The sequence below is a fragment of the Psittacula echo genome (genome assembly GCF_963264785.1).
Source record: "Psittacula echo genome assembly, chromosome: 6".
Lineage (NCBI taxonomy): Eukaryota > Metazoa > Chordata > Aves > Psittaciformes > Psittacidae > Psittacula > Psittacula echo.
Genome location: NC_137743.1, coordinates 626,082 through 651,224, shown reverse-complemented (window position 1 = coordinate 651,224; position 25,143 = coordinate 626,082). Strand labels below are relative to the sequence as shown.

General features: G+C 52.5%; 1 protein-coding gene across 2 annotated transcripts in view; it reads right to left on the bottom strand.

Moving 5' to 3' along the window:
• The window catches only part of STK32C (serine/threonine kinase 32C), a gene marked incomplete at both ends in the record, with an annotated part of 76,245 nt that extends 55,295 nt beyond the window's left edge, over positions 1 to 20,950 (bottom strand). For both annotated transcript variants that reach the window (XM_080621470.1, XM_080621471.1), the window contains one exon: positions 20,866 to 20,950. In XM_080621470.1, the coding sequence (XP_080477596.1) occupies positions 20,866 to 20,950 (85 nt within the window). The remainder of the gene's footprint in view (positions 1 to 20,865) is intronic.
• Between the last annotated feature and the right edge of the window lie 4,193 nt (positions 20,951 to 25,143).

Here is a 25,143-nt window from a genome sequence, read left to right as displayed (position 1 = left end):
CCTCCACCTCTTAAAGCTTTTTGTACCATCCATGGAATCACAGGACCACAGCGTGGCTTGTTTTGAAAGGGACCTTAAAGCTCCTCCAGCTCCAACCCCTGCCACAGGCAGGGACACCTTCCACTGGAGCAGCTTGCTCCAAGCCCCTGTGTCCAACCTGGCCTTGAACACTGCCACGGATGGGGCAGCCACAGCTTCTCTGGGCACCCTGTGCCAGCGCCTCAGCATCCTTATCACTGCCTTTAATCATGTCACAAGTCAGAAACTTCCATTTAGCATCCAAACTCCAGCCCAAACAGCAGCTCTGCACAGACAGAACAGGAGATACCGGGGGGGAACAAGCACCAGATTCCCTGACAGCCCCTGGGATGAGCCATCACCACTCAGGGCAGTGCTAGGAGCAGGTCCCAGAGCCCAGGCAGCTCTGCCCTGTTTTGACCAATTTCAGTGCATCCGGCAACCATTCGGTAACGCTGGTAACTGAAAGAGAGCTGCAGAACCAGTGCCTCCCGCAGCGGCTGGCTGAGAGGTCACCATGAGCTATGGTGGTGCAGAGCAGACAGCACGTGCAGCTATGCATTAGACCGGGGTGGACTTCACCACCCCAATGTGTGTGGGCAGCCCCAGTGTTCCGGGAACACCAAGTGCATCATTTCATGGAATTTCGCCTGCGTTAGCATCCACTCCATAAAGAAAAACAGCTTTAAAAACCTCAGCTCCTTGTGTGAACAGCACAGGAGGGATACAGAAACGTTCACTTCTCTATGAAGTGAACAGCTCAATAACACACAGCAGATGGGCCGTATTTGGATCCATCATAACTACAATATTCACATTTGGATACACAGCAGTGCAGCTGTCCATTGCCCCCACGCAGAGGGGGCTGCTCATGCAATAAGCAGAAACCAGGCGGCTGTGGAAGGAGAGTAGAATGTGACAGCACATCTTCAACATCAACAGGGTGACTGACAACAGCTCTGCAAGGGCCTCACGCCATTCCTGCACATGGAAATCAAAACAGGGTCCTGCAAACCCTCCTGGAGCAAAGACACCATCTCCTGACAGCAGTGCCGCTGGAGGGAGTACGACTGTTCACCTACCTAGCTGTCATTTAGGACAGGTTGCTTTTCCTGTATTTTGCTACACCAACCCACAACAGCTACAAAAATAAGCAATAATTAAGTTGCAACTCCATCTATTATCGTTATTGATGATAAATTATGGATTACTCTATTGTGGACACTCAGTACATCCAGAAGGCTGCTAAATAAATACACAAACATTCCCAACTCCCTGACCCAATGCCCACATTAGTTAGTAACGAGAGTCCTGCATGACTCGAGCGAGGCCAGCAGCAGGCTGCACTTGGTGGATTTAGGTCCTGTTGGGAGTAGGCGTAGAAAGGAGCATAAATCTAAACTAGGGATGAGATGACTCAGGCGAGACCGTTAGAATGAGGCAGGCGATAAAAATACCCAGAAGACATAAGGCACATCTCCAAAACACTCCTTTGGTTCTAGAGCAGCCCAGCTGGACCATTCCTCCTCGCCTGCTGGATAACCAGACTCCACAGTGAGAGGTACCGGGGTAACAGCACAAGAGGGACGTGGAGCTGCTGGAGCAAGGCCAGAGGAGGCCATGGAGCTGCTGCGAGGGCTGGAGCAGCTGCTCTGGAGCCAGGCTGAGAGAGCTGGGCTGGGTCAGCCTGGAGAAGAGAAGGCTCCTGAAGCGGAGACCTTAGAGCAGCTCCAGTGCCTAAAGGGGCTACAGGAAACCTGGAGGAGTTGAAGCACCGGTGCGAGGAAGCGCAGACCCGCAGCCAGGCCGGTGCCTTGGTCCCCCCAGGAAACCCACCCAGATCCGCCAGCCTCACCCGGGCTGGGAACAAGCTCATCCTGTGGCCGTCACTTCATGCTCAGCAAAGGTGCGCAGAACACTGACAGGAATGTTCCTCACTTACCAAGTTAAACCCCTCCAAGGAGAGGCTTCAGTTTCTGTTAGGTTTCAGCTCTGCAGCACAACATGCTGCTTTTATCTGATTATTTTACCAAGCAAATTTTTGTTTGGAACCTGGAGATTTGCCTCTTTGGGAAGTCAGGATTTTCCCTCTGTTATTGCCGTAAGTAACGGGCACTCATTTAATTAAACACTCTCTGTAATTGGACAAGAATCTCTAGAAACCATTTCTCTCCTGGATCACCTCCTGGAGAGGCTTCCTGACAAGATGTGATGGAGAGAGTGGCCCTCACCTGGAACGGAGAGTTACCACAGCCCAGCCAGAGAATGCTGGGGGCTGCTCCCCACGGTGCTCCACAGGGGATCTGCAGTGTGGTCAGTGTCAAACCTCCCTCAATCACACTGGAGCCCCAGAACATTGCCCAGAAATGAAATCACACCCTTAATTCATCCTCATCTCCATCACTGGCCGGGCTGAGCGAGGGGAAATGGAAAGTGCCACCCCAGAGCTTTGGGAATCCCTGTTCTTCATTCACAGTGTGTCAACCACCGCACACCCAGTGATGTTTGACAGACGTGGGTACTGTCATTCCCTGTTAACTCATTATGAAATGCAGTCATTGCCAATTTACCACCACAAGACATGTTACAGCTGCTTTCTTATCAACACAATAGGCTCAAGCTTTCCATTTCAAACAGATCCTTCAGAGGCAAGAAGTGATTAGCAGGAAAATCAGGCCTTTTTCACACTGCCATTGAGGATACCCACTGTTCTGAACAGAGAACTTACTCCAAGACTTAACTACTTCTAGCATTCTACTATAGCAGCTGAAGGTGCTCACTCAAACTAAATGAGGACACACAAGTGTTTTTCTCTCTTCCTTGTGTTTCAGTTTCCTTTGCTCGCTTCTCAAAGTGACTGCACAGCCTCTGCTGCTCCCTTGCAGGCCACAGCAGTTTGGGCACCCGGCTCTGGTTGACTTCAGCTGCAGGGAGGAGGCTGCAGCGCGGCAGTGTATCTCTAATAACCATATCTCACATTAGCAGAACATCTTTGTTTACGCCAAACACGCCACGAAACATTCAGCAGTATATGAGGAAGAAGGAGCGTAATTAAATCTGCACTGGAATTGTCAAAACAAACAAGCAGCATTCACTTTGCTCATTTGCTGATAGAGTTGTGCAGTGAAAAAGGAAAATAAACGTGTCGGGTGGTGGATGGCAGCGGATGGAGCAAACCCCCCTCACCCTCACTGGAAGAGCTTTCCTCTTACCTGCTTTGCAATTAACTGCCAGTAATTAGCAGGACCCAAACGGCCTCAGCAGAGTGCCTCTGAACAGCTTCTCACCACCCCCCAAACACAGTGAGGTTTAAGTACAGGCTGGTCCTGGCTGGGCCAGTGGGTCCAAGGGCCCCCAGCACCAAAACGACCACTGGTAAGGCACCACTGCATGTACTGCACATACTGCACGTACTGTATATACAGCATCCACAGCACCCACTGCACCCATGCAGCCGCTGGACACACACAGACAATAAGAACCACGGGGGATTTGTGCGTGTCACCCCATTCGGGGCACACTGACCCTGTAATGCCACCTAAGGCGACCCAGACCACAAAGGCTGGACACAAACAGGCTGCGGGTTTGAGGTTGGTCCCTGTGCTGGTGGAAGAGCTTCGTTGCCAGAGGCACTCACAGAGAGGGATGTGTTTAAAATAAAACTAAGTCTAAAAGCAGCAGAAGCTGCAGACAGCAGAAGAACCAGGTATGGTTTTCCCACTCCATCCGTTTCTTCCCCCCATTAATTTCCCAGTGCACGGTCTCACTGTGCACCCACAGTGACACCCCTTCATCCTCCCGGTGCTGAGTGTGGGCAGCACAAATCCAGCACGGAGCACAGCCCAGCCTGAGGGGTCCAAACCCAACTCAGCAGGTGCTTCCTCCGCAGGCTAACAGGTCCCTTCCTCGTGGACCCCATCTCACCAGTCAAACCAGCCGCCTGCACCACCTGACACTCATGCACTGACAGAGGCGAACTGTAACCAAGGAAGCATTCGAGACCAAGGACAAGCCTACATGGCCAGAAGAGGCTCATCCTGCAGAGCATCACTGCAGGACGGTGCTGGCACCACCCAGCAAACACCTCTGTGTGGCCAGAGCAAACGGAACAGTTAAAAGCTCATCTGCAGGTTGGTGCATCCCCAGTATCCAACGCCATCCTCGGAAGCACTGGTAGGAAGGAACTCATGTATGTGGGACATAGACTTGACAATCCTGCAGCAGCTCTGCTTGAGCTCACAGCTACCGAATGCTGCTGTACCAAGACCTACTTCTGCGATACACCCAGTGCTAGATGTGCTGCATATTAGTACACAGGGAACTTCCAAGCAGTGGGGCTTCCAGAAAAGGCTTAAAAAACAAACCTGGGGAATGGAGCTGCCGCATGTGGCAGCATAGGGAATCTGATCTTGGATCTATCAGAGCAACCCCAACCGCACTCCCGGCAGCAGCTCCACTTGAGGAACAAGCTGAGGGGTATTTGAGGGCCCTGAGGAGACGCTGTTCACATGGTTACATCCATATCCTAGGGAAGAGAATTACTTTTCTTTTTCCAAATGAACCTATACTTCCAGGTCAACCAAGGAAGCTGTGAATGTCCCATCATCCCTGGCAGTGTTCAAGGCCAGGTTGGACACAGGGGCTTGGAGCAAGCTGCTCTAGTGGAACGTGTCCCTGCTGTGGCAGGGGGTGGAACTGGATGAGTTTTAAGTCCTTTCCAGCCCAAACCAGTCTGGGATTCTATATTTATGGCAACATAAGTCATTACTTACGTGCAGTGATTATTCTTGACTGCAGGCACAGATCTGACCTTTTCCCTGTCCAGCGAGAAGGGTATTGTTGGCGGCAGAGAAGAGGCAAGAGATAGCTCCGGGCAGTGCGGCGCCTGTACCCGGATTGTCCCAAGGCAATGTTGTAAACCACATACATGGATTGACAACAGCTTGGACATTAATGAAGCCTCCTCAGTGAGTGCCGACCCGGCTCTGCCGCGAGATCTGCTGTGTCTGCTCCTGGGAAGGCAGCAGCCCTACGGCCATCCCATTTCCCACTGCAGACACCACTTGCTGCTCCGCTCCCCTTTTGGTTTATCCAAAACTACTGAAAATGTCCAGATTTTGCTTAAAACCAGAGCCAGCTGCCCCACGCAGGGGAGCCCTGTCTGCAGTGCCAAAAGCCACACGTATATGGAATTCCAGGCTTGAGTAATGAACCATCCAAAGAGCACCAAGCTGGATGCGTACGGCTGCACCGGGCCTGCTCCCCCCATCCTTCCCTGCCATAAATGCCAGTTTATTCTCACTGTTCTTTATGCCCTGTGACATTAGCTGAGTAAATTTAGAAACAACAGACTCTTTATATAGCAACAGCCAACCTGTGGAAAGCAGTGCCCTGAGACTGCAGAACAGAGCCTCCACTCTTGGTTTCTTAAGGGCTGTCGGGTTGTATTACCACTGCCAGGCTGATGAGCGAAGGGAGCAATAGGGACACTCACTCCTGTCAGGATGTGTGCTGAAGGGCAGGAGATGCTCCTGCCCGGCCAGCCCGGGCTGCTCAGTTACCCCTGGTAGCTCCTGGTACAGCCACACATGCAGATGGGTGCCTGGGTGGCTCAGAGACCTGATTCTGAGTAGGAACTGTGTGGAAAGTGAAGGAGTGGTGCTGTCTGGTTAAGAAAAATGAGAACAAATATGTTTCCATGGATTCTTATGAGATGGGAAGGGTTGCGGTGGAGCTCTGATGAATGGAGAGAGAAAGCCCTGCTCCCATCACTCACCAGCCAGGAGCAGGGGCTGACACGAGGCTCCTGCCCTCAGCTCTGAGCAACCCCAGCACCACACACAGCAGCGGTGGGTCCACACCAGACCTCCCCGTTGCTATGGAAATACAGCTAATAATGAGCAGCAAGAGTAATAGTGGAGATGCACCAGTTGCTAACATGGAATCCAGTGCACTGCACTGCGCTGCAACAACATCCCAACTCCTCACACACAGCCACACAAATGTGTCTTAGGGCAACGAAGCCATTCTGGAGACCTGATGCTTTGTGTTCAAAGGGCAGGGAAACGGCTTACAAGAATATTCCAAGCAGACAGACCATTGCTAATCCCTTGAAAAGGCCCTGACACTGTACTTTGGGAGATTTAAAACATTAATTAATAGCAAAATTCACAATATTAATAATGAACAATGCTTTTCCAAGCAAGTGAGCCACATTAAACCCAGTCGCTGTGGATAAGTGAAGTCCTCAGACCTGGCGTGTTCTTTCTGCGTACCTACAGCAAGCAACAAAGGCTGCTCAAAGCAGAAAAGGAGCCACCTCCTCCTTGTTTAACACCGTGTTTTATGCAGGAGCAAATGCTGAGGCATTGTGAAGGAATAATCAGGCTCACAGCAGCAACTGTTGTGCAGTTGATCAGACACGGGCAGGAAAAGTCCCTGTATTTTGGGGATAAATCCCTGTTTGCAAGGTGGGAGCTGATCCCCTGAAGTCCCTTGCCAGGTGCTCCGAGGCTGGACACAGAGCAGAGAATTCCCAGTGTCCCTGCAGAGCACCCCAGGGATTCATGCTCCCCGCAGGCACTTGGACCATCACCCTGGCATGGAGCACTGCGCACGGAGGCAGGCAGGAGTCCTGTCTCCAGAGAGCCAACTGCATCCAACCAGCACCTACTTCTTGTGCTCCCTCACATCTATTGAGCTGCGGCTTCCTTCCTGCAGGAACTATCTCCCTGCTCAGTTCTCTCCCATTCCACTGCTCTTACCATGACACAGCTACACAAGTGCAGTTGTGCTGGTGGCTCTCCAGCCACTCCGCAGGGCTTTCATCCAGCACTGCCTCATTCTCCCACCTTTTACTACACTCAACAAGGGCACTGAGCACTCAGGTTTTAAGTGAGAACAAGACAGTCTGGAGCATTACCATTATTATTTACATTACAAGCGAGTCTTTAAGAGGCCAGAGACTGAAAAAATAGGTCTTTTGGGGAAAAAACTTCATTATTCAGTATCATAACTTCTACCATTTAAGTTTCCTGGTTAGCACTGCTTTTCCTCCATAACTCCAGAAACATTCTGGTTTCCTGCAGGCTCCGCATGTAACAGCCTGAGACAAGAACTCTTTGTAACCATGAGTCCACAGGAATATTCTCTACAATCAGCTGCTTCTGGGTTTGCATCAAAAGAGGCTTTTACTACTTGCCACACCAGCAAATTCATTGTGGGACATGAAAGAGAGCCTTGTTCCTCCTGCTATTCCACTGTGGCTGGTGACAACTGTCGTAATACGTGCAGGATAAACCCCAAAAAGCTGCTCATGCACAGCCGTGTCAGTCAGTCTGCTCTTCTACCACAGTGCTGAGCCTGTGGGGTTACGAGCACAAAACATCCGCCTTCCACATGAGGCAAGCAGACAGGAACCCAGCAGCAGCTCAGTTACAGCTACACTTCAGTCATTGCTCATCATCTGCGGTGTCCAAGAGGCATTTCATCTGCCAGAGCTGCAGTAGAGGAGACACTTAGAAATGAAAGGCAGTTTTCTTGCTGTTTAACATATATAAAGCACTGCTGCATATACCCCACTTACAGAGTTTAAGGGGGTCTCTGCTGCAGCATTCCATTCCAGTTGGGTACCATAAAGAAAACTGAAAAGGAAGAACCTCCTGAGAAGGGCTGGGTGATCACAGTCAGCTGGATTCACCTCCTGGCTACTGGATGGACTAGCACCATGGAAATACAGCTGGCATCTGGTTTGGTTGGTGGTTTATTTTAACAGATGCATGTTAATAAGTGTCCTGGCACCAGCTGTGAATCCCCCCATGACAGGAATCTGCTTCACAGGAGGGTCACCTCAATGCAGCCCGAGATGCCATCGATGCCACATCTATGGCCCCACAGAGCACACACAACAATGGACACCCTCAGGGCATGGGGGTCCAAAGGAGCATCCTCAACAGACAGCATTCAAAGAGGGTATGCACTAATCTGCAGCAGCATAAAGCCTCCTCTCCTCCAGCAGGCAGCACTTATCTCGCTGTTTAAAAGCCCACAAGTCCTTTATTTACTCGCATGGCGATGCGCGCGGTATCTGCATGTGTGTACATCGCACTTGGAGTTCATTTCCACGTTCCCAGCTGAGGCAGCTTTCCCCGCGACAGCCCTGTCAACACTGCCGTGATGGCTTGAAAACAAACTGGATCCACTTCCCAAGAGCAGCCACCGGTGGGTTTGCTCCAGGACACTATTTTAGGCGCACGGTCCTATCTTTGTCCCAGCGGCTTGTGAGCAGCCGACACATTCCCAAAATACCTTCCCCTGGGATCAATGGATGTGCCGCTCCTCAGAGCTGCCGCAGCAGTTTAACCATAGGACCATAGAATCCCAGCCTGGTTTGTGCTGGAAGGGACCTCAAAGCTCCTCCAGTCCCAACCCCTGCCACGGGCAGGGACACCTTCCACTGGAGCAGCTTGCTCCAAGCCCCTGTGTCCAACCTGGCCTTGAACACTGCCAGGGATGGGGCAGCCACAGCTTCTCTGGGCAAGCTGAGCTCCCGGGTGTCCCTGTGCGTGCCGGTGTCCCCACGGTTCTGTGCTCTGCCACGTGTCAGGCATTGGGTGATGGAAGGGGCTTGGTTTTGCAAAGAAGGTAAACTGAAGACCAAGGCAGTATAAATGAGTGGCTGTTGGTCACACAGGCTTGCCATGGACATACATCTGGTAAGGAAAGAGCCACTAGAGATTCACGAACACCTGAAGATCTTCGTGCCAAGCAAGGCTTGGCCCCAGGCAGGAGCAGTGATCCCCTCAGTGCCTCCTGTTCTTTTGGAGGCGTCAGAAGGGATGTACCCCTTGGACAGACCCCACTGACACACACAAGTGTGCCGAGCACCGTGGGGAATGCACCTGCCCTTATCCCACCAGAGTGCTCCATGGATCATAGGATCATGGAACAGTCAGGGTTGGAATGACCATAACCCAACAACTGGAGAGCAGACCCTAGCCCGCAGTGGGGTGTCAGGCAGGATTAGCCACCAAGTCTACCCCCGCCAGGTGCCATGGCCACCCCGCTGCCTGCTTGCACCCATACTGGCTTGCCCATGGCAATAAAGACTCCCACAGCCACAGCAAGAGAGAGAGAGAGGAGCCAGCAAAGGAAAATTCCCATGGCAGGGAAGAGGAGGATGAGGCCTTTGGGGAGAGGAGGAGGTGAGGAGGGGGCACCCTTGGAGATGCCGAGCCAAGTACATGGAAAAATACAAACCATGACAGCGGAGACTGTAACTTCCCAAGTGGTACCAAGGGGCCAACAGGGACTGAATTGCATGCTGATGCTACTCCCCATTTTGATAAACAGAAGCAATTTGCTCTAGTTAACAGAAACCTGTCATTTTATACCTAATTTCACACACTGATCTTTCTATCAGAAAGCCTTGTAGAAAAATACACCACATGCTGAAAATGTTCATTAATCAATGGCTGAGTTCACCTCAGACCTGCTTGTTTTGACACCTGCCTGCAGTTTTGCTGCAGTTTTCCTGCTGTGGCATTTAACAGGCAATAAAAACCAATTTAACACAATGAACAGCGACTGCAAGTGCCCCCCAGCCCCTGCACCAGGCACCACACCAGCACTGAGCCCTTGGCTGGCACTAGTTTACAAGCTGTCTACCACAGATCCCGTTATGGTGCTGTCCTCCCAGTAACTGATCACTGAAAGCAGGGTCCAGATTGCCAGTGGGTCTAAAGCCTGAATCAGCCACAGCCAAAATACAGAGAGCCACGACCAGCCGGGGCTGGAGCAGCTCTGCTCTGGAGCCAGGCTGAGAGAGCTGGGCTGGGGCAGCCTGGAGAAGAGAAGGCTCCTGAAGGGGAGACCTGAGAGCAGCTCCAGTGCCTAAAGGGGCTGCAGGAAACCTGGAGAGGGGCTTGGGACAAGGGCCTGTAGGGACAGGCCAAGGGGAATGGCTTTAACCTGCCAGAGGGGAGACTGAGATGAGCTCTTAGGCAGAAGCTCTTCCCTGTGAGGGTGCTGAGGCGCTGGCCCAGGGTGCCCAGAGAAGCTGTGGCTGCCCCATCCCTGGCAGTGCTCAAAGCCAGGTTGGACACAGGGGCTTGGAGCAAGCTGCTCCAGTGGAAGGTGTCCCTGCCTGTGGCAGGGGTTGGAGCTGGATGAGCTTTAAGGTCCCTTCCAACCCAAACCACTCTATGACTGTGATGTCTGAGCAGAGCAGCACAGCACCACCATCAGTAGCCCACTGTTAGCCTCTCTTTGCCCATCAGCTCCATACAGAAGCCCTGTCTGTGTTGCCTGTCCAGCTGTGCCTGAGCCTCAGGACTCTCCAGCTACTCCCCAGTACCAGCACTAAGCAGTACTTGTGCTGCAGGGCCAAGCCAGGCACACGCACACTGGGGGGGAAGCCCCAGCCAACGCCTGCTCCCAGTTCCCAGCTCTGGCTGCTCCATCCACATCGCTTCCCACTGCAGGGGTTCATTCCTCCAGCAGTGCCGTCTGGGGAGCCCAGAGCATTGTGCTGAGCCCGTAGCAACAGCTCAGCCCCACGCTGGCTCCCCTGGTAGTGCCTGCTGCTGGTTAAAGGTGCAGCCAAGTATGAAAGGGAATGAACACATCAAGGTCAGGCCCTGCAGGCACTGGAGCCGCCGAGCTCTGGGCACCACCGGAGCCACCGGCCAGTTTGACCGAGCGGGAATGATGGGGTTGATCCCAGGCCTTATGGAGACACACGACCAGCACCAGCTGGAGTGTGTCATCCCTGCACCGAGGACCTGCCACGTGCTCTCTGTGCTGGAGGAGTCATGAATAGATGTCAGGTCAGGGTTTGAGCAAGTCTAGAATCAGGTTTGAATATGAAATTATAGGGACTGCTTGAACGTGTATGAATGATTCATGTGATTACCACATGCAGCATCAAGCCTTTAAAGTGCAAATTATTTGGGACCAAGCCTTAGCCTTATTTTCCATGAGGCATAAACCACCCCCTCCAACAGTGCAAACAATCCAAGTCCAACATATATCATTTTCTGTGCTTCCCTCTTTCTGGGCTTGCCTGCCAGAGTCCATTAAGACTGGGAAACCTGTAAAGCATAAAGCGAGTGTGCAGTATGTGACTTTTACGGGGATTATATGGCACTTGTTTTACAAGGTAGTTTGAAAAAGGTCTTTCACAAGAGATGTAATAACCTTCTGACAACAAAACCACACTGACTCATGGAGGTAATGATGTGTGCAGCCACCATCAGGGCAGCAACAGCAAGAGATTTACCTGCTGATGGCTGTGCCTCCATAGCTGGGGAGGGAGGGCTGCAACCAGCACGTTCCACTGCACCACAGTCATGGATGCACATCCAACCGCACCACAGTCATGGATACACATCCAACCGCACCACAGTCATGGATGCACATCCAACCGCACCACAGTCATGGATGCACATCCAACCGCACCACAGTCATGGATGCACATCCAACCGCACCACAGTCATGGATACACATCCAACCGCACCACAGTCATGGATACACATCCAACCGCACCACAGTCATGGATACACATCCAACCGCACCACAGTCATGGATGCACATCCAACCGCACCACAGTCATGGATACACATCCAACCGCACCACAGTCATGGATGCACATCCAACCGCACCACAGTCATGGATACACATCCAACCGCACCACAGTCATGGATACACATCCAACCGCACCACAGTCATGGATGCACATCCAACCGCACCACAGTCATGGATACACATCCAACCGCACCACAGTCATGGATGCACATCCAACCGCACCACAGTCATGGATACACATCCAACCGCACCACAGTCATGGATACACATCCAACCGCACCACAGTCATGGATGCACATCCAACCGCACCACAGCCACGGATGCACATCCAACCGCACCACAGCCACGGATGCACATCCAACCACACCACAGCCACGGATGCACATCCAACCACACCACAGATGTACATCCAACCACACCACAGATGTACATCCAACCACACCACAGCCACGGATGTACATCCAACCACACCACAGCCACAGATGTACATCCAACCACACCACCACGGATGCACATCCAACCACAGCACAGCCACGCATTGCACTTGAGCAGGTTTCACTTCCCAGGCAGCACTCTGCGTGTGGCTGCAGCGTGCACTGGCAGGCAGGGTCTCACTCAGAGCACATGTGCCATCCAGTGCCTCAGAAGGGGGTTTCTGTACCTCAGATAGCACAGAAGTGGTAGCAGCAATGAAATGCTATTTGCAAGGCAAAGGAAACGTGTCTGAGCCAACAGCCAGAGACTCCTGAGCTGTGTGCAGGCACCGTGCTGCTGCCCATGCGGTCAGCGGAAAACAGATCTGGCAGGATCCTGACTGACCCTGAGGGTCCTGGCTGATTAACTGACATCTGATGCAGGGACTTTCCAACTCTACAGTTTGCTCTGTTTTAACCACTGTAATTAGCATTCATTGCAGCACCTCTGGTTTACCTAATCCTCATGGAGAGCTGCTTGCTCAGAGGAACCTGGGCTTCAGCCCAAGCCCTTCCAAGCCCGTTCCTTTCAAACTTGTCAGTATACTTGGGCACTAGACCTAAAAGCACACGGGAATTCTTCAAGTGACCATGAAAGGGGACCCAAGTAAGTACTTCTCCAGGTGCCCTTACACTGAATACCCCACCTATACACCAGCAACATTAAATGCCAGTGCTAGGAAGTGTCTCAGCTGTTAGGTTCTGAAATACTGATAGTTTCTTTTCAGTGCAAGTTTCTTCCCAGTTACTACGGAGTTTTTCTGTTCCACTCCATCCCCCCATCCCAGGTATCTGTAATACATACGACAGCTGCCCCTCAATCCACAGGACACAGCCCATAGCCAGAATGTGAAGCAGTGATGCCAGCTTTTGTTCGCTGTGAATTTGAGGTTGGGTGGGTGGGTGCTGGAGGGTGAAGGTGTTTTCTGGTCAGGGAGTCAACCCAAAATGCAGACAGGATGTTTCCTGAGCAAAGGCAGATGTATTTTCCCTTGTACAAGCCATGCAGAAACAAGGGACCCAAAGCAACGCGCCAGTATCACAGAGCCACGCTGCCACATCTATGCTCTTATTCTCACTGCTCTGCTCCAGAGCTACTCAGTGCAAGTTCTCCAACAGACTGTAACCAGTGTATGACCCTTGTATGCAATCCCCTGCATCTTTAGTCAGCCAGGCTGTAAGGAAGGGAAAAACCCTGGACAACAAGGTAACTTTTTGTGTTGGAACAGCCTTTTGCAGGTGAACCTGAAAGCATCATCAGCCCAGGAGCCCCCAGCTCTCGGCTGGTGCCACTGGAAACAAATCAGTGTGTTTTCTGGAATAACAAATAGAACTATCAGCTCCCTGAGCTGTCAGCTCCGCTGTAATATGGTACACTGCTGGCTAAGTTAATTACACAGCATGGCCAGCGGTCAGCCTGGGAGGGCCTGGTGCACACAGCCAAAGCAGCGGGCACTGAATTCAGAGCACCCTTCAGTGCCTGCAGCCCTTTGCTGGGCCCAGGTGGTGGAAAAGACCCTGAGCCACAGGCTCGCTGTGAATTAGCTCATCACCATTCACCCGCTGGCAGCTCTCACGGCTCGGAGCGCCTGTTCCCACACACCAAAAGCACTTTTAATTTTCCATAACTGTCACCTAAAGCAATTTAATTCCTGAGGCACAGTGGGAGGGGGAAGAGGACACTGACATTTACCTTCCCTTGTTAGGAGAAGCCACTCATGAGCTATCCTGCTTCTCTCAGATTCGGGAGATAAATGTCAAACCAAAGGCTGGTCATCACTGCTGCTCCCCTGCTGCACTCCCATCTACACACAGCACACAGCACTGTGGACTCAGTGGTGTGTAAACCCCTGCCCTTCCATCACTACTGCACCATGCCCCATGCTACTTCTCTACAACTTGAAGACTTGTCACAGGATCACAGACTGGTTTGTATTGGAAGGGACCTCAAAGCTCATCCAGCTCCAACCCCTGCCACGGGCAGGGACACCTTCCACTGGAGCAGCTTGCTCCAAGCCCCTGTGTCCAACCTGGCCTTGAACACTGCCAGGGATGGGGCAGCCACAGCTTCTCTGGGCACCCTGGGCCAGCGCCTCAGCACCCTCACAGGGAAGAGCTTCTGCCTAAGAGCTCATCTCAGTCTCCCCTCTGGCAGGTTAAAGCCATTCCCCTTGGCCTGTCATTTTACCCTGATCTCTCTCTAGAGCTCCCATGTATGCACCTTGCTCATACCCTGTTGCTGTGCTGGCAGCACCTCCACTGTGCACCAGGCAGATGTAGGTATGGAGCTTCCTGGGGGGAAAAGGCCAAGTGAGAGGAGAGCAGAGAAGCCTGCACAGCCCCACACAGCCTCACAGCTCCACCACAGAGCCCATCTGCACCTCTGATAATGGTGAACTTGTAAACGGAAAACAGCAACAGAAACATGAAAACCCCACAAGGGCTGGAAAGAACAATGGAATGCTGGAACCATGGAATTACCAGTGCTGATGCAGACTCCTTGCTATGAAAGGAGGTTTGGTTTTGTAAACAGCTGTAAATGAGAATATTTAAATATATGTTCTCAAGCTGACTCACGCGGAGTATAAGCAAGGTCTCAGGCAAGCGATAGCAGCGACTTTCCATAACTGCAATTTTCAGTGTTCAAAGGGAGAGAGACATTTTGTTCCCCTTCACCAGCATGATCCAGAGCAGTTTGTCTCCACATTTCTTTCAGCACTATTGAGAACAGACCCCAGCCTCCAGCATGGTGAGTGACAGCAAGTTATCGATTATTTCTGAAGGAGAAATAGAGCCAGCAACACCAATGCTGCCCATGATGCCCCTCACATCCATGACTTGCAGTCGCTGAGCAATCTGGGTTTAGCCTGCTCCTTCATTACACAGCACACTGAAAAGCTTCACATGTGGAGAAGTTTTCAATGCTCAGACTGGATCAGGAGCAGCGCCTGTGCTGGGGCCGTGCACAGCAAGAGCCTGTCCTTGGGCAAAGCACCCACAAAGAGCCACGGATGCAGGGGAAGCCAGATGCAAAGCAACCCCAAAGCACCACTGACAACACTAAACACAGCGTTTCTGACACCTCCTTGTGATTCCCACTCCCTCCTCCCCCCGCTCACTTACTTAGCTGCCACTTGGATAATAGAGAAAGGCTTTTTTCTCTTGTTTTTAAATAACAGGGAAAGGCATCTGTGCTCCCAGCCCACAGGCACACAGGAGCCTGGCTAGAAAAAAGTCTGCCTTATGCTCTGATCAGTGACTGCTTTAGTAAGTGATGTGCAGAGCATGGGAGCTGAACACATCTGTGTGCAGCCCTACACAGACAGTATTTGGGATCTGATAACTGCCTCACTGTGCGTTATTCCACAGCTTTCCAATCAAAAGGAACGTTTCCTTCAAAATCAGTGTTCGCAGTTCCAGGCTGGAACCGCTGCTCAGTCGAGGCGGTGAGCACAGTGGCCATGGCAGCAGGAGCAGGGACCATGCTGCAGGGCAGCACCAGGGCCCCAGCTGGGCTGTGCTGGCAGCTCAACAAGGAGCTGCACAATGTTTAGGACACTCAGCACCTTCAGAGGGGGACAGAAACCCTTCCTGGTCCCTGGATCAGGGTCAGTGCCTCATCTCCCAGGGCTCCTGTCCTGGCAGTGCAGTGGGGTTGGAGGGGTTTGGGTCAGTGGTAAGGGATGCACAACAAGGTCAGTGTTTGCTCCCCACGTGCCTATCTCTGACAGCCTGGCAGCATGCCCTGGTTTCACTGCAGGTCCCAACCCCCAGAACAAACAATCACGGGCAAGTGTCCTGATTCAAGAAACTATCGCCTAGTGCTGAGGAGGAGCTGGGCATCGCATTCCCGTCGGATCGGAAAGAGGAACAATGTCAGCAGATTCAGTATGTGATGACTGAATTCTTCACTTGAGCGTGGTGCAAGCTCCTGATGAGACGTGAGTCTGAGCATCCTCCCTGAACTGCAGCTGGAGGACCCCAGCGCCCAGCATCGCGAGGTGCTGCAGGACAACACCGAGCAAGAGGCAGGGTTGGCACCAGCGCGGTTCCTTTCCTGCGCACCAGTGAACCCCGGTTCTGCTCACTGCTGGTGGGGGGCAGAGGGCTGCATGCACCGGGGTCTGTGTCACCCCTTCCTGCCCGCATGCCTCTTGCAGTGGATCAGGGATTATTTTAAGCACATTCCCCAGGTTCTGCAGCTTCTCGCCCGTTTCCATGGGGACAGGCGCTGTGTGCTGCTGCCGGGACTCTCCGGCCTCCTGCGGGCCCTGCGAGGGTGAGGATGATGAGGAGGAGAGCCGGGACCGTCCCTCCAGTGATGCCCAGGCTGCAGGAGTCCCTGGGCCCAGCACATCCAGAGAGAGCCACACAACCACAGGCTGGTTTATGTTGGAAGGGACCTTAAAGCTCATCCAGTTCTAACCCCTGCTGCAGGCATGGACACCTTCCACTGCGGGGCCAGCGAAGCATCCCTAAGACACGTATCAGTTTTCCTGCTTTGCCACAGAAACATGTCTTCACACAACAGCATTTCTCAGCATGGAAACCCACAGCAGGGGTAGGAGTGCCTCTTCTGTTATACTCACAACAGCCAACACATCAGGCCACGGGGCAGACTGACCACCGTGCTGGATGGTGCCCCATGGCCAATGAAAGCAGCATGGCCCCAAGCAAGGAGAGAGCACACATCATCCCCATGGCTCCAAAACCCCATGTCCTCCCAGGGCGGGAAGCCCTCACCCCACTCATCCCCCTGCCCTTGCAGCTAGGGTTTGCTCCTCAAACCAGTCTGGTGCCTCTCCCAGTATGAACTGAGCCATCACATTTCGAACGGGCATTGTTCCCTAGGAGGAGAGGCAAAGCCACCCTCGGTCACTTCACCTGACCCAAAGGTGGTCCAAGGGCTGGGCAGTGGGTGAGGAAAGGCTGAGGGAGCTGGGACTGTTCAGCTGGAGAAGAGAAGGCTCAGGGAGACCTCGTCACCATGTGCCAGTAGTTGAAGTGTGGCTACAAAGAAGACAGAGACTCCCTTTGTACAAGGATTCCTACAGGAAAGGTGATGGGCACAAGTTATTCCTAAGGGGATTCCCACTGGACACAAGAGGAGAACTTTTCCCAATGAGAACAATCAGCCACTGGAATCATCTCGCCAGGGAAGTGGTGATTCCCCAGCATTGGACACTGTTAAGGTTTGGCTGGACAGGGTACTGGGACACCCAGTCCAAGTCATGCTGTGCCTGCGAAGGTTGGAGCAGATGATCCCTGAGGTCCCTTCAACCTGGGATTCATGATTCTATGAATAACTGACCCCAAGTCCACACCTGGAGTCACTGGTTCACTGGAGCCCGTGGGCTGTAAAACTGGGAACTTGCTTTCAAAACCTGATGCTGACGCAAGCAGAATGCACTTGACCCCCTTGCAAAGAGCCACCCACACGCTGGCAGAGGCAGGTAGGGGACGGGTAACAGAGGGATCCAGACAAAATACTGATCACGACACAAGCAACAGGGCTGCAGCACTGAAACCTTGGAAACCAGCTGGAAACCTCCCTCAGCTTCAGGAAAGGGGCAGGAAGCCCTGGGAGCACTCACCTCGGTGTGAGCGAAGGAAGGAGCCCTCAGCAGAAGGCACAGATGGCTTTACATATTCCCATGGGTATTTACATACACTTCTTTGGTAAGCAGCTTGGATTCAGAAGCCACAACCAAAACGCACGCTTGAAATTCTCCTTAGCTTGAATTTCCTCTTATCGCTGCATATAAAGAGACATCAGGCTCTGGTTTTCCCCCTCTCTCACATAACGCAACTGTGGGCAATGCTCATAGCACCAAGTGTAAGTGTGCCTTCTATTTCCTGTCACTCAGCCCTGGTTCCAAGTCCTAAAAACTCCGCTAAACTTTGTGTTTTAATATTTGGGTTGAAACATCCCCATTGGCTTCACAATGAGGAGTTTTTCCCCAGTATAAAATACTTTTCCATCAGTATAAAAATAGAAGTACAGATAAACTGCAGGAGGTGTCCATAACACTTCCCAGAGAGATAACGGAAAATACCTTCTGCCAAGAAGAAAATCAAGCCCCAAGATCATTGAGCTGAGACATCACAATGCCCTGAGACTACTACAGAGAAAGGATGGTCCTCAGCAGCAGAGAGGCAGTGGGCAACACAGACAGGGCCTTGTTTGGTGATGGTGGACAAGTGCACTGATCATGCAAGAATCATATGGAATCGTATAATCCCAGCCTGGTTTGGGCTGGAAGGGACCTTATAGCTCATCCAGCTCCAACCCCTGCCACGGGCAGGGACACCTTCCACTGGAGCAGCTTGCTCCAAGCCCCTGTGTCCAACCTGGCCTTGAACACTGCCAGGGATGGGGCAGCCACAGCTTCTCTGGGCACCCTGGGCCAGCGCCTCAGCACCCTCACAGGGAAGAGCTTCTGCCTAAGAGCTCATCTCAGTCTCCCCTCTGGCAGGTTAAAGCCATTCCCCTTGGCCTATCCCTACGGGCCCTTGTCCAAAGCCCCTCTCCAGGGTGAGAGGGGTGAATACTGAGGGTGAAGACTGTGCCTTGGTTTACTACTCACTAGAATAAATGTTAACCTTCTACTTCCATACACCCTGTCATAATTAACAGCATTAACCACTAGATTTCAACAGTCAGGCTCATTCTTGTACATCCATCACTGGGAGCCACCCCCAGGTAAGATTTCATGCACTAACCTCTCCTTTCCCCCCCCCCTTTCTTTTTTTTTTTTGTTTTTATTTATTTCATGGTAAATTGCCATCATTGGTAACTCTTCCACATTATGTCACACACAAAACCAAAGTACTAACCAGCTTCTCTATGTAAGTTATCAGAATGCCTTAAGAGATCTCCATAGCAACCTTGCCTTGACAGTAAATAGGAGTTCACCAGAACAACACAGTAATTGCTCTGAGCACACACCAACAAGCCACGACAAAAAAGCAGGCAATATTAAGTAAGTAAAGTCCTGATAAGTCTCCACAATTGCAGGAACTGCTTCAAAAGACCTTATGGGATGTTATCAGGTTTTGCTCAGTGGTTATCCACCTGCAGAGCTCCATTTCCCTTTACTGGCTGTATTCAGGCTCGGTTCATAGAATGGCTTGGGTTGAAGGAACCTTAAAGCTCATCCAGTTCTAACCCCTGCCAGGGCAGGGACACTTTCCACTAGAGCAGCTTGCTCCAAGCCCCTGTGTCCAACCTGGCCCTGAACACTGCCAGGGATGGGGCAGCCACAGCTTCTCTGGGCACCCTGTGCCAGCACCTCAGCACCCTCACAGGGAAGAGCTTCTGCCTAAGAGCTCATCTCAGTCTCCCCTCTGGCAGGTTAAAGCCATTCCCCTTGGCCTGTCCCTACAGGCCCTTGTCCAAAGCCCCTCTCCAGCTTTCCTGCAGCCCCTTTAGGCACTGGAGCTGCTCTAAGGTCTCCCCTTCAGGAGCCTTCTCTTCTCCAGGCTGAACCATCTCAGCCTGGCTCCAGAGCAGAGGTGATTTCAGAACAAAATGATCTCTGACTTACACAGTGAAACCTCCAACTGAAGCGTTTTCACTCCTCACTCGCTGTTCTGCTGACCCAGCACATCACATCCCAGATGAAACACTCCAGTTTGAGCACAAAATCACGGTGGCTCTGACCAGCATTGCACACACACCACAGTCACCCCGACCCAACCCCACCAGCTCGCTGCTGTTCTAAGGGGTGTTTCTCTATACCTTGTAGTACGAGACAAAAGGGCTAACAGCGCAGTGTTACACTCTGAACTGCCAATTAACACTTGTTGGCGATACCGACTTGCTGCTTCTCTAGGGAAAGCAGCCCCGATTTCACGCCCCTTCAGAAGCACAGGCTCGATTTTGGCCGCCCTCACCAAAGGGACGCTGGCAGACCCAGGGCTCAGGGAAACAAGAATATCACCAGCCTCGGAGACTGAGATTAATGTACAGAACTCCAAGTTTATCCAGTGCAAAACCCCATCACCCCGAGCACCCAGGGGTTTAGCCAGAGCTCAGTGAGTGCCCCAGGGCCAGCACAGCATGCTCTGTATGCCGGGATTGCTCCCGGCGGTCTAGCACCCCATCCACCACTCCCGAGGCTTCCCGCACCCGCAGTCCCAGCTTCCCTCCTCTGCTCCTCTGAAATAGCACCCTGCAGCCGAGGAGTCTCGTGTAACTGTGGCATTTCATGGTGTATTTCTACAACAAAGCCAAAGCAGCCCTCCCGCAGTGACACGCAGTGTTTGGAGTTGATGCCCAGCTGTGCTTGATGCTCCTGTGTCAAAATCACAGATTTCCTTGCACAGGTGGAAACTTCACTGCTAAACCGACCCCTCGCTGCCCGCTCCCCCGTTACCCGGTATTTCAACACCGGCTGCCCGGGCTCCGCTCCCTGCGCCCCACGGGCAAACCCGCACCAGGATAGGACGCGCAGACCTCAGACTCCTACTGCGCTGCTGGGACCCACTGGGCCGAGTGGAGCGGGGCTCAACAGGTCCGGGACTGGGCATCCGGGAATGCGCTCGGCATCCCGGGTATGGGCACCCTGGGACATCCAGCAACCGGATAGAGCACCCTGAGGCAACCTGGGGCATCCCGGAGCTGAGCATTCGGGGGCTCAGCATTCCGGAGCATCCCGGGACTGGATATACGATCCGGGACAGCGATGGGCAACCCGGGGCACCCCGAAGCTCAGCATGCCGGAGCACGGCTCGCCATTCCGGAGCTCGCCTTCCCGGAGCAGGGCTCCCCTTCCCGGCCCGCACTCACCGTCTTCCCGCTCGTCGAAGACCGGTCTCTTGGAGGAGGAGGCGCTCGCTCCCATCCTCTTCTTCCACTTGCCCCAGTGAAACATCGGGGCGAGGCGGATGGCATGCCCTGCGCGCCGCTGCCCGCCGGCTCCCGCCGCCGCCGCCCTCAGCCTCCCGCCCGCATGGCAGCGCCCGGCGCCGCCGCCTCCCGTGCCCTGCCCGCGGGGGCTGCCACCGCACGGCGGAGCCGAGAGCGCGGAGCCAGGCGGGCGGCGGGAGCCGGCGGCCGCAGCGCCGAGAGGCGGGGGGCGGGATGCGGCAGCGGGGCGGGGCCGAGCCGCCCTCGGCGCAGCGCCCCCGGCGGCGGGACGGCAGCGGCACCGCCCGCAGGTGCGGCCGGGGCGGGGCGGGGCGGGGACTGCCCCGGGGCGCGGATGCCCTGAGCTCAGCGGGAGCGGTGGCACCGCTCAGATGTGTGTGAGCTCCTGCAGGAACACGGGCACTGATGGGAAAGGCCAGAGCCTCCCATGCGCTGGGCTGCATCCCACACGGGGTGAACAGCGGGTCAGGGAGCAGATCCTGCCCCTTTGCTACGTGAAGAGGAGACTGGTTCAGCTCTGGGGCAACAGCGCAAGAGGGACGTGGAGCTGTTGAAGTGAGTCCAGAGGAGGCCACGGAGCTGCTGCGAGGGCTGGAGCAGCTGCTCTGGAGCCAGGCTGAGAGAGCTGGGCTGGGGCAGCCTGGAGAAGAGAAGGCTCCTGAAGCGGAGACCTGAGAGCAGCTCCAGTGCCTAGAGGGGAGATTGAGACGAGCTCTTAGGCAGAAGCTCTTCCCTGTGAGGGTGCTGAGGCGCTGGCACAGGGTGCCCAGAGAAGCTGTGGCTGCCCCATCCCTGGCAGTGTTCAAGGCCAGGTTGGACACAGGGGCTTGGAGCAAGCTGCTCTAGTGGAAGGTGTCCTTGCCTGTGGCAGGGGTTGGAGCTGGAGGAGCTTTAAGGTCCCTTCCAACACAAACCAGTCTGTGATTCTGTGGTTCAATGAAAGGCACAGAGTTACAGCATGGCCCAGCCTCTACCCACGTTGGGTTCTGAAAGCACAAGTAGTTCATCCTAAAGCCGTCAGGAGCACTCACTACCAATCTTTAATCTTACTAATGTGAAGGCAGCTGCGTTGATTTTTATTTAGCGGTTGTAATAAACTAAGGACTTGATTTAAACTAGTGGGTAGCTTGGAAAGTCAATGTTTCTCTTGTACAGATGTTCCACTGCATTTCAGAAGCTTCCTCACTCTGGAGATCTTTACTGAAGAAGTCATAGAGGATGTTGTGATACAGAGAATAAAAGCCTGAAGCTGGTCGGTTAGGGCTGAAATCACAGAATCCCAGACTGGTTTGTGTTGGAAGGAGGCTTACATCTCATCCAGTTCCAACCCCTGCCATGGGCAGGGACACCTTCCACTGGACCATAAACTACTGGGCTTATGGGGTCACCTTCCAGGAGGCAGGAAAGGTGGGCAGTGAAGTGTGTGGCTGCTGGTTCTGCCACAGGAAGTGTGCACACATACAGAGGGTGAGCCTCGATGAGAAGCCTTACACTGTGTTTCTGTTCCATGCATCACTGCGTAGTGGAAAACCCACATTGCCGAAATAACTCCTGCTTGTATCCTGCTAGCTCTGGTGAGTTCCTGCTCTCCTGCCGGTGATAAATCCCAGGATTGCTGCAGAGCTCCTCAGAAAGGGAATTCATAGAATCATAGAATAGAATAGTTAGGGTTGGAAGTTGGAAAGGACCTTAAGATCATCCAGTTCCAATCCCCCTGCCATGGGTAGGGACACCTCACACTAAACCATGGCACCCAAGGCCTCATCCAACTTGGCCTTGAACACTGCCAGGGATGGAACATTCACAACCTCCCTGGGCAACCCATTCCAGTGCCTCATCACCCTTACAGTAAAGAATTTCTTCCTTATATCCAATCTAAACTTCCCCTGTTTAAGTTTTAACCCATTACCCCTTGTCCTGTCACTACAGTCCCTGATGAATAGTCCCTCCCCAGCATCCTTGTAGGCCCCCTTCAGATACTGGAAGGCTGCTATGAGGTCTCCACGCAGCCTTCTCTTCTCCAGGCTGAACAGCCCCAACTTTCTCAGCCTGTCTCCATACAGGAGGTGCTCCAGTCCCCTGATCATCCTCGTGGCCTCCTCTGGACTTGTTCCAACAGTTCCATGTCCTTTTTATGTTGAGGACACCAGAACTGCACACAATACTCCAAGTGAGGTCTCACGAGAGCAGAGTAGAGGGGCAGGATCACCTCCTTTGACCTGCTGGTCACGCTCCTCTTGATGCAGCCCAGGATACGGTTGCTTTCTGGGCTGCGAGTGCACACTGCAGCCGGCTCATGTTCATTTTTTCATCGACCAACACCCCCAAGTCCTTCTCTTGCAGGGCTGCTCTGAATCTCTTCTCTGCCCAACCTATAGCTGTGCCTGGGATTGCTGTGACCCAGGTGTAGGACATTGCACTTGGCATGGTTAAACTTCATAAGGTTGGCATCAGCTCACCTCACAGGCGTGTCAAGGTCCCTCTGGATGGCATCCCTTCCCTCCAGCATATCAAACCGAACCACACAGCTTGGTGTCATTGGCAAACTTGCTGAGGGCGCACTCAATCCCACTGTCCATGTCACTGACAAAGATGTTGAACAATCAGGAGAGTCACTCTCAAATAAAAAGACGGAACACTTTGTACAAGGCAGTAAGTGTTGCTTTGTTTAGGGGCAGGTTTGGTTTCCAACACGCTGCAAATAGCTGAGCTCTCAGCTTCCACTCCTCCCCTTCTCCTGCCTTTGCAAAGTATGAACAAGGCTGTTAAATGCTGCTGTTCATCTGTCACTTTGCTGTTGTTTCTCTCTTATTCCCCCTAAGATTCCAACAAGTGAAATCCATAGCACAGGATCATAGTCTTGTTCCAAGAAGCCTGCAGAATGTGATGTAGGAAAAAAGAATGGGAAAAGAGGATGTGATTGTCCTGATGCCAGGGGAGGGTTTCAGCCCACCATGTTTCTTGATGCCTTTGCCTGTGGAATGGTAGAAGTGACATCAACAAGGGCATCACCAGCAGAGATAAAGATGTCATTGTCCCACTCTACTACTGCTTTCATCACCATAAATCAGGATCAAGTTCCCTGGTATCAGTGAAGTTACCCTGAATAAAGCCAGTGTAACCAGAAACAGACCTGCCTGAAGTAGCATTACATTCTTTAGGGTATCTGTGCTCTCTGAGCTGATGAAAATGGTTTCTAAACAAAGCCACTACCAATTATCACAAAACTGCAGAAGCAAGTAAGACACTCCTGATTTTGGCACAGAAACAAGGGGGGCAATATACCATAATATTACACTCCTCTTAAAAGCCCTTTACTGAAAATAATGGCTATAATTGCAACATGTTCAAGATGATGAAAAGAATATTACCGTAATCCTTAAAATTCACATGCTTCCCCATCAAGGAGAAAGCCATCAGAGAAAAGCCTATGTTTATTTTAAGCAGTCCCTCTGAAAGAACACATCATTCTTTCAATAAACATTACATAAGGGGGAAATGTCACATATTTGCCTATAATTAGTGTTTCTGTAAGTAGTGCCAACTCTATTTTTAAAGACGCTAATAGTAATCACTGTGATCCAGCTGCCTCAGAGCCTTTTGACACCACCCCAGTCAACCAGTAACCTCCTCCATGAGGTCCCTCTGCAGCAGCACACACACAATGGCTGCTGTGCAGCCCTAAAGCTGGCAGCTCAGGCAGGCTGGCAGCAGGAGGGTAACAGCACCCTTCAGGGCAGAGCAGGGCTCCTCTCATCCCCAGTGCCAGCTGCAATGCAGGGTTTACAAGGCTATTACCAGCAGGTGCTCAGACCCCTCCAGTGATGAAAGTGCTGCCTTCTGCCTTCTCTACCCCCTTCTTCCTCCTAAGCTGGCAAGTAAGTCTGTCCTAGTTCATTTGCTTGGTTCGGTTTAGCCTTTTACAGCATAAAATAGATATCCTGCTTGATTTGCTGTATTCTGCAATGCTTTCTCTTGCCTAATCCTGGCAAAGAGTGATTTGTTTCTGGTGCTGTTTGAGCAATTCAGCCCTAAATTTATAGTGACTTCTGCCTCCTTTTGTTTACATGTCTGTTCATTTTCCTGCTTATGTTATTTATTTATTTAGGTTAACCAAATGTTTCATTAGGAAATTAGGAACATATGTTAGTGTATTTTCATAAGATGCATTCTTAGAGTTCAATCAGTTCGTTCACT